Raw genomic sequence first — 14,638 nt, 5'->3', positions numbered from 1 at the left:
ACGTGTAAACAAACTTGTGCTATCTTTTAATCCTCGAAATTGAGGTGGTACCCATATGATTCTACTTAATTTCGTGTGACTTAGTGTATTTTCTATATTTACCCAACTTTTCACCTGTGCATTATGTGTCCAATCAAAAATTCTTGCCAATATTACTGAGTTATAGTATCTCTTCAGGTCCAGTACCCCAAGTCCGCCTGTTTATAAGGATTATATTTAAGATCTCTGTTTTAGTTGGATTCATTTTTAAGTTTGACATCTCTACGTATTCTTTTAAAGATTTCTCCTACCCAAATTCCTTTTATATCTACAGGCAGTCCCCGAGTTAAGTACATTCGGCTTACGTAATACTCATACTTACGTACACTTCCCTCGGGACCGGAAGTCAAGCTGTCAGCATTCTTGTGCAGCAAGCTGATAAGAGACTAGCTGATAAGAGACATCAGAGAGACATAAGAGACAGAGACATCCATTGCTCGTTACTTGTGGGGCTAGCAGTGTCTGCCCACTATCTCCAAAGTGATTTAAGACTGTCTGTCTGCACCTCCGGGGAGAGGAAAGGAGAGGCTGTCAGGCTGCTCACTGAAGTGATCCTCCGTCTGTGCAGGGGGGAGGGGGCAGCGTGTGCTGTGTAAAGGAGAGCAGAGTTCTCTCATACAGTACATTACAGTACAGTGTATTTTTACCCTGCAATAATGCCTCCAAAGCAAAAAGCTGATGCAAGTGCTGGCACAGCAAAGAAAAGAAACTGTACAAGAGTTTACAGTATAATATTTGAATGTTGAATTTGATGTTTAAACATTTACATGCACATAAAAGTTAAATATGTTAAGGCAAACATGTGTCCAAGCTGCAGTTCTTATGCAAAACACCAGTTTAGAGCCTCTTGAGGTTTTACTGCTTTCTGTAACCTTATTACAAAAACGTAATCTAATATCCTGTCGTTTGGTTAGTAGTTAGTGCTTATAAAAGTGCCTGATTCAACTTATGAACAAATTCGACTTATGAACAAACCTACAGTCCCTATCTTGTACGTAACCCGGGGACTGCCTGTATATCATTCCTAATGGTAGCCAAAAGAGATTCCAAAGACAGTATATATAACAATGGAGACAAAGGGCATCCCTGTCTTGTTCCATTCTGCATCCCAATATACTCGGATATATCCCCATTTACCATTATTGCTGACGAGGGTTGACTATATAATTTCCTAATCCATTCTCTCATTCTAGGTCCCATGCCTATTACTTCTAAGGTATCTAACATATATCCCCAATTTACTTTATCAAATGCTTTTTCAGCATCAATCGAAACTACCAACTCCGGAATTCTTTCTTTCCCACTTGATATAATTGTATCCATCTCGGCATTAGGTCCTTCAATCTACTTGCCAGTACTTTTGCATATAATTTAGTATCTATATTTAATAAGGAAATCAGTCTATAACTTGAACAATGAGTATTATCTTTACCTTCCTTTTGTATGAGAACCACATGAGCTTGCAGGGATTCCCTCCTCATCTCCATCTCTCCACCCAAAGCATTCATATATATTCTCAATTTAGGTAGTAGAATTTCTTCTTCTTTTTTTATATTATCTCTCTGTATACCCATCGGGTCCTGGACTTTTCCCAGCTACTGTGCTTTTTAATGCAAGATGTATTTCTTCCTGAGTTATTGCAGTTTCTAGGGATTCTAATTGTTCTTCACTTAATTTCGGTAACCTGCCTTTTTCTAATATGCCTGTCTTCTCTCTTTATTTCTTACTTCATCTTCTCCTTTGGTACCATGAGGCTTAATATTATATAACTTATTGTAATATTCTTTAAACACTTTTAGTATATCTTTAGTTGAATGAACCAATTCTCCTTTATTATCTTTTATTTTCTCTATATAATTCCTAGATTTTTTTTTCCTCTGAGCCCTCATTAAATACTTTCCTGGTTATTCCCCCCTTCCTTCTATACCTCTCACTTATCATTTTATTAAACACTCTTCTCTTCTCTTCTTCCAGGATATTATTTAAATATTCTCTTTTATTTATTATCTTCTGCGTGATCTCTTTTGTTACTCTGTTTTTATGTGTCAGCTCTAGGTCACAAATTTCCCTTAAAAGTGTGCTTACTTTTTCTCTTCTTTCCCTCTTCTTTTTTGCTCCTATCACTATTAAGATTCCGCTAATATAAACCTTGTGTGCATTCCACACCGTGGCTACCGACACTTCCTCAGAGTCATTTTCTTCAAAGAATTGCTCTATTTCCTTCTTAACTTTCCTATCCATCTCTTGATCCTGGAGAAGTGACTCATTCAGCCTCCATAACTTTCCTCCCCTCTGTTCATTACCCCATAGCAATTGCATTGTGACAGGAGCATGGTCAGAAATCGACTTAACTTCTATATTTACTTTGACCAGAGACTCAATAAGCCTATGGTCCAACAGTGTGTAATCCAATCTTGAATACATCTCATGTGCATGAGAGTAATAAGTGTAGTCTCTTTCCTTCATATGCTTAATTCTCCAAATATCAACAAGTTGACATTGAAATAGCATTTTTTAAAATTTTTCAGAGATCTACCACTATCTCTTAGCACAGGAGAGGCCACATCCATTTGTGGATGCATACAAAAATCCCCTTTTTTGAAATCCATTCATTTTCTCATAATATTTTTTAAGAATACCTCAGGGTTCTTATTCGGGCAATAAATATTTGCTAATGTACATTCTATTTGCTGTAGTTTTCCTTTCAAGAAAAGGAATCTCCCTTCCGGATCTACCAATCTCTCCTCCAATTTAAACCTTATATTTTCCGCAAATTCTATTGCCACTCCCTTTGCACGTTTAATTGGGGAATCTGCATAATACCATTCTGAATAATATCTAGATTGTAACGTCACATTTGTTTCTTGTACTAAGTGTGTCTCTTGTAGAAATACCACTAAAGAAGATCTATGCTAAAGTTCTTTAAATATCTTAACTCTTTTCCCTGGGCTATTTAAACCTTTGACATTATAAGTCACAAAGTGGATCTCTTCCATTCTTCTCCTTTTCTCACCTCCTCTCATTCCTCTTCTCCCTTCTCCTTTCTCTCCCTCTCTTCTCTATACCTTCTCCTTTGTCCTCCAGGATTTCTCCAGATTAATGTATCTCCTACTCTCCTGCATAATCTCAGGTTACCAACCCCCCCCATACCCTTCCCCCTTCCACCCCCCCAACCCATCCCCTCCCCTTTTAGGCTATTCTTTTGCCTCTGAATCATTTGTGGGCCTACTTCCACTTTTGATTCCACTATAGCTCTGTTCATGGACACCTCTTCACATTTGCTCTCCCCCAACTTCCTGCCAAAGTAAAAAGAAAAAAAAAGGAAGAAACCAGGAGAATGAGGGGGGGGGGGGACAAGAGGAGCGAGAGAAAGAATACAAAAAAAAACCCCACCACCACTTCTCCCCCTCCTCCTCCACCCCCCCCCCAAACTGCCCCCCCCTCCCCATTCAGGAATATCTATTTTCTGCAACTCAAGTCTCTCGCAGATGTCTCTCAGCTCTTCGGGAAACTTTCATCTTGTCAATCGTCCATTTTTCCAACCAATCAAAAATGCTGGGGACCCCCAACTATATCAGACGTTCTGCTTTTTCATTTGATCTACTAATGGTTTTAATATTTTCCTTCTTGACAAAGTCTCTGCTGCAGGATCTGCGAATATCTGTAAATTTATTTCCCCATACTTTATAATAACTCTTCCTTTTATCTTCTTCCAGATCTCTTCTTTATCCCTATAATATCGAAATTGAGCAATGATATCTCTCAGTCTTTCTTTTCCTCCTTCTTGGTATATTCTTCCAATTCTGTATGCTCCATCCATTTTATAGGGTTCTACTGCGGCTCTGTTCATTATTGTATCTAACATTTTCTCTACCATTTCCCTGAGATCTTCTCCTTGGGGGAGTTCCAGTAACCCACGTATCCTTAGGTTGCATCTTGTATTCCTATTTTCCTGGTCTTCCAATTTATAAAGCAAATTTCTTTGTTCCTTTTTCATTTCCACCATTTTATTTTCTAGGACTTGTATCTCTTGAGCCTGTTTATTTGTTTTTTCTTCCATCTCCTCCACTCTAGAAAGAACATATCCCAGATATTTATGTAACTTTCCCATCTCATTTTTTATAGATAATTCCAGGCCTTTAAACATTTCTACTATTTCTGTTTTTGTTGGTAAATGTAAATCTTGATCTTCCAATTTATCCATACCATTTATCTTTTCTATGTCTGCTTCTTCCAAATTTTGGCTAAAATCGGACATTCCCTGGGATCTTCTGGGGCTCCCACCACTACTGTTCTCTGTCACACTTTTTCATTAATTCCACTTTGCCTCTCTGGGATCTGTTTGTCCTGCCCAGGGATATATTTCTTAATTGAACATGACATGGGGGCTTTGGATCCGCTTCCTTTTGTTGTTTTGTTCTTCAATTTGCTATATTTCGGATATCTAATGGATTCAATAGTCTCCTCCTCCCTTTAATATTTTCACCTTCTTCTTTCCCCCTATCTCCATTTTAGGCCCCCTGCAGGAACTAACGTTCTTTATTTGTTTTTAATTTGAAAATATGGGACCCTCTGTAGTCTCCGTAGTGCCTCCTACAGTTGCAAGAAAAAGTATGTGAACCCCTTGGGATTACGTGGAGTTTTGCATGAATTGGGCATAAAATGTGCTCTGAACGTCATCTAAGTCACAACAATAGAAGAACACAGTGTGCATTACAAACATTAGATGTTGCCATGGTTTAATTGCACATAACATGTAAACATTCACAGTGCAGGGAGGAAAAAGTATGTGAGGCCCTAGCTTAATGACTTCTCCCAGAGCTAATTGGGGCCAGGAGTGAGCCAACCTTGACTCCAATCAGTGTGATGATATTGGATGTGTTGCTGACAGCTGTCCTGCCTTTAAAAAACACACACCTGTTTTGGGTTTACTGGTTTCAAGAAGCACTGTCTGATGTGAACTATGCCTCGCAGAAAAGAGCTCTCAGAAGACCTACGATCAAGAATTGTTGACTTGCATGAAGCTGGAAAGGGTTACAAAAGTATCTCCAAAAGCCTTGATGTTCATTTGTCCACGGTAAGACAGACTGTCTACAAATGGAGAAAGTTTAGCACTGTTGCTACTCTCCCTGGGCGTGGTCGTCCTGTAAAAATGACTGCAAGAGCACAGTGCAGAATGCTGCATGAGGTAAAGAAGAATCCCAGAGTGTCAGCTAAAGACCTACAGAAATCTCTGGCACATGCTAACATTTTTGTTGACACATCTACAATAAGGAAAACATTAAACAAGAATGGAGTACATGGGAGGACACCACGGAGGAAGCCATTGCTGTCCAAAAAGAATATTGCAGCACGTTTGAAGTTTGCAAAAGAGCACCTGGATGTTCCACAGCACTACTGGCAAAATATACTGTGGACAGATGAAACCAAGATTGAGTTGTTTGAGAAGAACACACAACACTGTGTGGAGAAAAAAAAGGCACAGCACACCAACATCAAAACCTTCTCCCCGCTGTAAAACATGGCGGAGGGAGCATCATGGTTTGGGGCTGCTTTGCTGCCTCAGTGCCTGGACGGATTGTTGTCATTGATGGGAAAATGAATTCCAGAGTTTATCAAGACATTTTGCAGGAAAACGTACAAGCATCTGTCCGCCAACTGAAGCTCCGCAGAGGATAGGTGATGCAACAGGACAATGACCCAAAGCATACAAGTAATTCAACAAAACAATAGCTGCAACAGCACAGAATATGCCTTCTGGAGTGGCCCAGTCAGAGTCCTGACCTCAACCCGATTGAAATGCTGTGGCATGACCTTAAGAGAGCGATTCACACCAGACATCCCAAGAATATTGCTACACTGAAACAGTTTTGTGAAGAGGAGTGGTCCAAAATTACTCCAGATTGTTGTGCAGGTCTGATCTGCAACTACAGGAAACGTTTGGCTGAGGTTATTGCTGCCAAAGGAGGGTCAACCAGTTATTAAGTCCAAAGGTTCACATACTTTTTCCTCCCTGCACTGTGAATGTTTACATGTTATGTGCAATTAAATCATGGCAACATCTAATGTGTGTGTAGTATTATGTTCAGCAGACTGTGTTCTTCTATTGTTGTGACTTAGATGACGTTCAGAGCACATTTTATGCCCAATTCATGCAAAACTCCACGTAATCCCAAGGGGTTCACATACTTTTTCTTGCAACTGTATGTGCAACCACCACTCCTTTAACAGTCCATATTTGCTTCATTTATCATTTTGACATATAACATATACAGTCAGGTCCATAAATATTGGGACATCGACACAATTCTAACATTTTTGGCTCTATACATCACCACAATGGATTTGAAATTAAACGAACAAGATGTAATTTAACTGCAGACTGTCAGCTTTAATTTGAGGGTATTTACATCCAAATCAGGTGAACGGTGTAGGAATTACAACAGTTTGCATATGTGCCTCCCACTTTTTAAGGGACCAAAAGTAATGGGACAATTGGCTTCTTAGCTGTTCCATGGCCAGGTGTGTGTTATTCCCTCATTATCCCAATTACAATGAGCAGATAAAAGGTCCAGAGTTCATTTCAAGTGTGCTATTTGCATTTGGAATCTGTTGGTGTCAACTCTCAAGATGAGATCCAAAGTGCTGTCACCATCAGTGAAGCAAGCCATCATTAGGCTGAAAAAAAAAAACAAACCCATCAGAGAGATAGCAAAAACATTAGGCGTGGCCAAAACAACTGTTTGGAACATTCTTAAAAAGAAGGAACGCAGCAGTGAGCTCAGCAACACCAAAAGACCCGGAAGACCACGGAAAACAACTGTGGTGGATGACCGAAGAATTCTTTCCCTGATGAAGAAAACACCCTTCACAACAGTTGGCCAGATCAGGAACACTCTCCAGGAGGTAAGTGTATGTGTGTCAAAGTCAACAATCAAGAGAAGACTTCACCAGAGTGAATACAGAGGGTTCACCACAAGATGTAAACCATTGGTGAGCCTCAAAAACAGGAAGGCCAGATTAGAGTTTGCCAAACGACATCTAAAAAAGCCTTCACAGTTCTGGAACAACATCCTATGGACAGATGAGACCAAGATCAACTTGTACCAGAGTGATGGGAAGAGAAGAGTATGGAGAAGGAAAGGAACTGCTCATGATCCTAAGCATACCATCTCATCAGTGAAGCATGGTGGTGGTAGTGTCATGGCATGGGCATGTATGGCTGCCAATGGAACTGGTTCTCTTGTATTTATTGATGATGTGACTGCTGACAAAAGCAGCAGGATGGATTCTGAAGTGTTCCGGGCAATATTATCTGCTCATATTCAGCCAAATGCTTCAGAACTCATTGGACACCGCTTCACAGTGCAGATGGACAATGACCCAAAGCATACTGCAAAAGCAACCAAAGAGTTTTTTAAGGGAAAGAAGTGGAATGTTATGCAATGGCCAAGTCAATCACCTGACCTGAATCCAATTGAGCATGCATTTCACTTGCTGAAGACAAAACTGACGGGAAAATGCCCCAAGAACAAGCAGGAACTGAAGACAGTTGCAGTAGAGGCCTGGCAGAGCATCACCAGGGATGAAACCCAGCGTCTGGTGATGTCTATGCGTTCCAGACTTCAGGCTGTAATTGACTGCAAAGGATTTGCAATCAAGTATTAAAAAGTGAAAGTTTGATTTATGATTATTATTCTGTCCCATTACTTTTGGTCCCTTAAGAAGTGGGAGGCACATATGCAAAATGTTGTAATTCCAACACTGTTCACCTGATTTGGATGTAAATACCCTCAAATTAAAGCTGACAGTCTGCAGTTAAAGCACATCTTGTTCGTTTCATTTCAAATCCATTGTGGTGGTGTATAGAGCCAAAAATGTTAGAATTGTGTCGATGTCCCAATATTTATGGAGCTCACTGTATTACATTTCATTTCTTCTGCCACTCTCACTCACCCTTAGACTTTCACTTTTCCACATCTGGATCTAGGGGGGTGGCTTCTTTCGGTCTTCTCAGGGGGGGGGGGGGGGGTTGCAAATGTGAGTCCCTCTAGTTCAACGGTCTCTCTGGTGAGGGATTCCCAATCATATGTCAAACTTTTGCCCCTTTAACTCCTCTCATGCTCCAATCCGCTGTAGGCTTGATTTGTACTCCTTCACAAAGAGAGGGGAAGGTAAGGGAGACAGGGAGAGCTGGGGAGACCAGGAGAGAGGAGAGGGGTGAAATCAAGATCACATATGCACCCCTATGGCGGCTGGCATCTCTCTCCTCTCAGGACTTCCCTGCAGCCGGTCACGTGTCTACCTGGCGTCCTCCATGCCTCCGCTCCTAGGGCTCTCTGTCCCTCAGCTCTTCTCCTCTCAGCACACCGAGGACTCCCGGCCGACAGCCCCGACACAGGGTCTCATCCGTGGGACTCCACAGCCGTTTAGCCCACGACCTGTTGGCAAGCCGTTGGGGGAGCCTGGGTGCGGGAGATCTCACCACAATCTCCCGCTCAGCTCCATAGTCAGGCTCCTCCCCTGATCAGGGACTTATAATAGGACTGCAATAGTGCAGAGGGCAATCTGACACTAACTGACGCTGGGGGGGAACTAACTGCCACTAACATCACCAGTGACACTAATACAGTGTTCAGTGATAACATTATAAACTGTCACTGTACTAAATGACACTGGCTGGGAAGGGGATAACATCAAGGGTGAGCAAGGGGTTAAATGTGTACCTAACAATGTGTAATGTGTGTGACGTGTGATGCTTTTATAAACATCTTTGTTTCTTATTCCTGCTTCTTATTCCTGAGATTTTTCTATCTGTACAGAGCCCTGTGTTGATTATCAACACATGACATTTGGCTGTGCTTGGACACAGCTGATCAGCAGATCCTGGCCTTGAATCATTGGCTGGGACTGCTGACAGACTCCTGCTATGTAAAATCATGGCAGTTGTTGACAGGGGGCATGCATGCATACGCCCTAAAATAGGAAGCAGGCAGCAAGGTACCAGTGCCTTGTTTTGCCTGCATGCCGCCCACACTCAGTACATTGCACACAGGCAGCCCTTAAGTAGATAAACATATATAAATATATACACACCTCTATAAGTCAGTATGATTACTCCTGATTTAGCATTTATGCTTCCAAGGTTAGTTACTTGATGAGTAGATAAAGGTGGTGATGTTAATTAATTGTCCAATGAGAAGACTGGAGGTAGACAGGTGACTTAGGAAGTTGCATTGTTGTAGCATTACTTTAAGTGTATGTCAAGCCAAACATTTTTGTTTCAGTTTTGGACAGATTGGGAAAGAATTAGACATTTTTACTGCTATCTGGGGCCCAGTTGGAGAGATGTACCCTCGCTTCCTGTCCTGCTAACTAACATTTCACTATACAGGAAGGAAGGTAAAATCAGGGACAGAGAGAAATAAAACATTTTGACAAGGGCTCTAGCCTTCACCTACTCTACTAAAAAAAGCATTTTATATAATTATGTCTGTTTTGCTGATGGAGAGTTACCTTCACTTCCTGTCTGGTGAAATATTGCCAGCAAGACCAGACAAGGCACTGTGAATACAACACATTTAATACATTGTGGTCAGGTTGCCTTATAAATTACAGCATTACTCTAGACAAAAAAAAGCTATAAATATACAGTTGAAATGTGCACATGGTTACTGTTTACCTGCTAAAGGATCTGTAATTCTGCAGAGCCAGTCTTCCATACTGAAGAGACAGATGGGTACACACATAGTTCCTGCTCAAAGTGTATATCGATCCAAAGCATTTTTTTTCTAGTGTTTGTTTAAGTGGTCTTGCTGGGATTTTTTTTCATAACCTAACCCTGCTTTAAATTTCTCAACAACGTTATCCCTGACCTGTTGGTGTGTTCCTTGGCCTTCATGATGCTATTCGGTCACTAATGTTTTCTAACAAACCTCTGAGGGCTTCACAGAACAGCTGTATGTATACTAAGAATTATTACACACAGGTGGACTCTATTTACTAATTAGGTGACTTCTGAAGGCAGTTGGTTCCACTAGATTTTAGTTAGGGGTATCAGAGTAAAGGGGGCTGAATACAAATGCACGCTACCCTTTTCAGATAATTTTTTGTAAAAAATTTTGAAAACTGTATCATTTTCCTTCCACTTCACAATTATGTGCCACTTTCTGTTAGTCTATTACATAAAATCCAATCAAATATATTTACATTTTTGGTTGTAACATGACAAAAATTGGAAAATTTCAAGGGGTATGAATACTTTTTCAAGGTTTTGTATGTCATTGCAGAATAGCCATACAATAAAACTATGATAAAAGTCAGTATATGGCTATACTGCTGAATGTATACAGGTGTATGCAAATGATGTGCTGCATTTCACTGTATGTATAACAGATGGATATATTGGCAGCTATATGAAGACAGCTGTGTACGTAGTGGTATAACACAAGGACGATATTTCTAATTCCCAAAGATAAATGCTCTGCAGTCTCATTCAGTTCAGGTTCACTAGGTCCGCTGTGGTTTAACGCTGACCCTGTTTAAGAAGTTTTATGATTACATGGGTTGAAATAACACACATTTGAACAACTTTAAAGTAAAGTAAATGGTGGTTTATTTGTGACAAACAGCTTATGTTATTTAATATTTTAGCTAACATTATGTTGCATATATCAGATAAAACTTTTAGAATTTCTTTAGGAAACTGGAAAAATAACATTCTATATTATATGAGTTACGTGTTTTTTCAAAAGATAAAAGCCTTCCATAAAAATGTAACAAGCAGATACGAGTGAACGATTCAGAGTATAAATGTAATATAATGTATATTTATCAAAGCTTCTTTTTTTCCTGCTGTGCATTCAGTTCATCTGTGCTATATCTGTACAGTCTATGAAAAATATAGCTGAATGCCTGCCCTTAGCAATTCGAATAATCTGTAAATTGTGCATGCCTAAAATCTATTCATATCACTTGAGCTCTTAGCCATCAACAAAATGGGTCAGATTATATATGCCCAGATGGATACAAATTGTTTCTTTTGTATTCATATTTAGGCTTTTGGAATAATCTACCCATGTGCATTATCTCCATTTCATCAAGAGTTCTATATGATATCTAGCACTCATTAAACTTACATAATAATTACATGTTAATGTTACGATCTAATACCACTTATTTCAGTATAAAAGACAACATTTGTCTTGCTTAGATAACGGCGTGCATGGAAGGATAACTATTTAATCAGGATGACATTTTACACTTTGTGAGGACAGACTAAGTAAATGTTAGTGTATTTTAAGCTGGTGATCACAGTAAACATCCAAGATGGAACATAGGTCATTATTTCTAATTTGCCGTTGGCATCTCGCTGTGTAGGTTGTCTGTTTTCAGGAGCAGATACTAGTGTCTTTTAAAGAGGGCCTATGAAATCCTTACATACGCAATGTAAATTACTGTCAGTGACAGTCATGTAAAATCATATCATGTTTGACAATAGTATCCCACTACACTAGAGACAAAGTACCTTTATGTGTTTGAAACACTGGGAAGATTAAATGAAGTTCTGGCAAAAGTTTGTAGTTTTGGATAGAATGTGAAAGGGTTGGTTGAGATATTGCAGTTAATTGGATGGCCAAGTTGACTTACTCTTTAGCTGTATTTTGTATTATATGTGTAAACAGTTCTATTCTAGAGGGCATATAATACGAGTGTCTCCTGTTTTCTTCTCTCTTTTATGTACTTACTGATTGTGGGAAACACAGCTTTGTATCTAATATGTCTCATTTTGCCAAGTTTTCTCTGTATCCTTTTTTGAAAATTTTAATAAAAACTATTGTAAAAGAATGTGAAAGGGCCACAAATTCTGCCAGTTATTGTATTTGTTAGGATGGTACAATCTGCCACCATGTGTATGTGTGTGCCTGGCAATGGACTCTCTTAAGGGCAGTTGCCAATTGGGCACCTGCATTAGTGTATGTGTTATACAGGAGAGTTGTTGGTGTAGGCCTCAAAGTGCTAACAGAGAGAGTTGTTGCTGACTGGTCTCCCGCAGGCTGCTCTATATTCTGACTTCATTCCTCATGCTGTGGCTTTTCTTTTCCAACCTTGGTCCTAGATTTACTCAAATCTCTGTTTGATGCCTTGGAGCTCAGCCAGACTCCTTGTTGCAGACCTCAGTGCTTCATCTGCCATTGGACCATGCTTCCTCTATGTCCGTACAGTACTTAGGACCATGCATGGTCCACCTAATTCTGGAAGTTTATCTATCTTATTCTCCACATGCACCCTTGCCATTCTGTTGCCCACACAACTCCTATCTTTCATGGACTAGAGACAGGCTCTTGTCTTCTCACTCTCTAACCTGGTATAACAGTATCTCTACTTGGAAGATCTCCCTCACTTTCTGTCCCAATGACCACACAGGAAGTGAGAGGTTATCTGCCCAATGGGAACATAGTAACAGAGAACATAATCCTTCCCCACTTTATTGAAAAAAGTGCAATATTGATGTTTGTGGTCCCATTGTACATGTTTATTCTCAATGCTTGTCCCAGTGATCCCACAGAAAGTGACAGGAAATCTTGTCAAGGTGAACACATACAGTAATAAAAACCTGCCAGAGATTGTATTTATTCCCTACTCTAAATAAAACATCAGAAGTTTTGCTTGGAGTGTCACTTCCGATATAACAACAATCTCAAAAATGTAAAGTCCATGTTTCAGCAAAAAAGTGCTTGCATGAACAGCAGGCTTTATTAACTGCTAATCCAAGCAAAATTGAACTGAGAAACACAGACTAGAGAGAGACAATTTATGATTGGCTGCTAAGATTTACTATACTGGACACTTTACCAGAGTATTTCACTCAATGGGAGTGAGGGGAAGAGGGATCAGTTGAGCATGGAGAGTACAAAATTCTTCACCACCACACCCTTTGTTCCACCACTCAAATGTAAAGTCCCAAAATATACTCTTCTAATTGCCATTGTCCTCTAGCGCTCCCTATACCTGGGCGTCAGAGTTTTGTCATTGATAGCTATGGATCTAACACAAGGAAATGGTAGGCAGATCTGCAGATCATACTCACTTCACTCCCAACACATACGCTCAAGCCCACAGACTGGACACTCCTATTGAATACTCTAGTTTTGCTAAAAATTCCACTAAGCCAAGAAATGATTGCTTAGCTCTATACCTTGTGCTACATTGCGTAACAGTGAATGTAATAAGCCTGTAGCTATAGATAGTGCAATGTTTCATTACCCCTGTTAATGTAATATGGCTTAACAAAATAAATGCTTAAATTACAATTACAAAACACCTGACAGTATAAAAAGTAACCTAATAAATAGATAGGAACATTATTGATAAAAATAATCCAATTTAGAAACAGTGCATACACTGATGTGTTTAATATGAGGGAATGTAAATGTATATACATGTCTACATACATACTCCTTCTCCCATTAACTAGCTTTGTAATGATACAGTAAAACATTCAGATTCAAGTATCAAGATAGCATCTATGAACAGGGGTCATTCTTCCCTTGGATCAGGCTTCAGGCTCCAAATCCTTCTTCTCTATGTCAGAAGGAGTGGAGACTTTCTCCAGAAGTCTTGATGAAGTTGGTCTTGGAAGAGAATATTCAGCCTGCAAAGAAACAAACTTAAAGTTTAAAGCTGAACTCTAGGCAGATATAAAAGATACGTATTCATGAATGTCTGTAATAATTAATACATTATTAAATGCATTTTTTATTGCTATCAGTTTAAATACACAATTTTTACCTAGTACCAGTTTCTCACAGTCCGTGAACTGCTGAACTGGAGTGTGAGAGAATGAAGCAGTGCAGGGAGCTCATCAGTTTATATGCCAACAAGGAGCATGTTGATAGGAGAAGAAACCAGAGCAAGAGGTGAGCTTATCACTGTGATGCTACTCCTTCCATTATTCAGTGAGGCAGGTTGGAGCAGGTCAAGGATAACCGGGGCTCAGAAGAAATAGGAGGAATGATGCTGGCCATCAGACTGAGGATACCTAATGGTTGCAGCAAAATCTGGTTTTGTTATGCAATGTATTTTAATGAGCTGTTTGTTTTTATCTGTTTATTTTTGGCCTGGTTGCTTTAAATACTGCTGTCATTTATTAAACGTAAACCATCAACTAGACCATATGTTTTATCAAGTTTTTCGTAAAAAATATATATCAAAGCTGGAACACCCACACCTATTTGAGAAACATCCGATATGGTATGCCTTTACTAGGCCAAATGGCTTTATTCACTAATGACCACATTTTTTTTGCACTCAAGCAATCTTCACTAAAGCTAGGTTCACACCTATGCAGGTTGCCTTTGCGCCATTTCTGCATTACGTTTTGTGTTGCATTTGCATTTTTGCACCTGGGTTTTTGATGCTTTTTGTGTTTTTTCTTCATTATTTTTAATTTTTCTTGTTGCTAGGCAGATTTAAAATGCAATACACAAAATGCATCAAAAACGCAGTAAAAACACAGCAAAACCACAACACATGCTTTTCTGCAGCGTTTCCATTGATGTCTATAGAACCAAAAATGCAACTTTTGCGTTCAAAAAAG

General features: G+C 39.6%; 1 protein-coding gene across 3 annotated transcripts in view; it reads right to left on the bottom strand.

Annotated features, from left to right (window-relative positions):
• Window positions 1-10,637: 10,637 nt before the first annotated feature.
• Window positions 10,638-14,638, bottom strand: part of DCDC2 (doublecortin domain containing 2) — a 281,410-nt gene continuing 277,409 nt past the window's right edge. For all 3 annotated transcript variants that reach the window (XM_089682253.1, XM_089682255.1, XM_089682254.1), the window contains one exon: window positions 10,638-13,693. In XM_089682253.1, coding sequence (XP_089538379.1) covers window positions 13,595-13,693 — 99 coding nt within the window. In that variant the 3' untranslated portion in view covers window positions 10,638-13,594. The remainder of the gene's footprint in view (window positions 13,694-14,638) is intronic.

Source organism: Staurois parvus, unplaced genomic scaffold (assembly GCF_062004578.1).
Source record: "Staurois parvus isolate SC_StPar_1 unplaced genomic scaffold, SC_StPar_1.0 ptg000287l, whole genome shotgun sequence".
Lineage (NCBI taxonomy): Eukaryota > Metazoa > Chordata > Amphibia > Anura > Ranidae > Staurois > Staurois parvus.
This window is presented reverse-complemented; position numbering and strand designations above follow the sequence as displayed.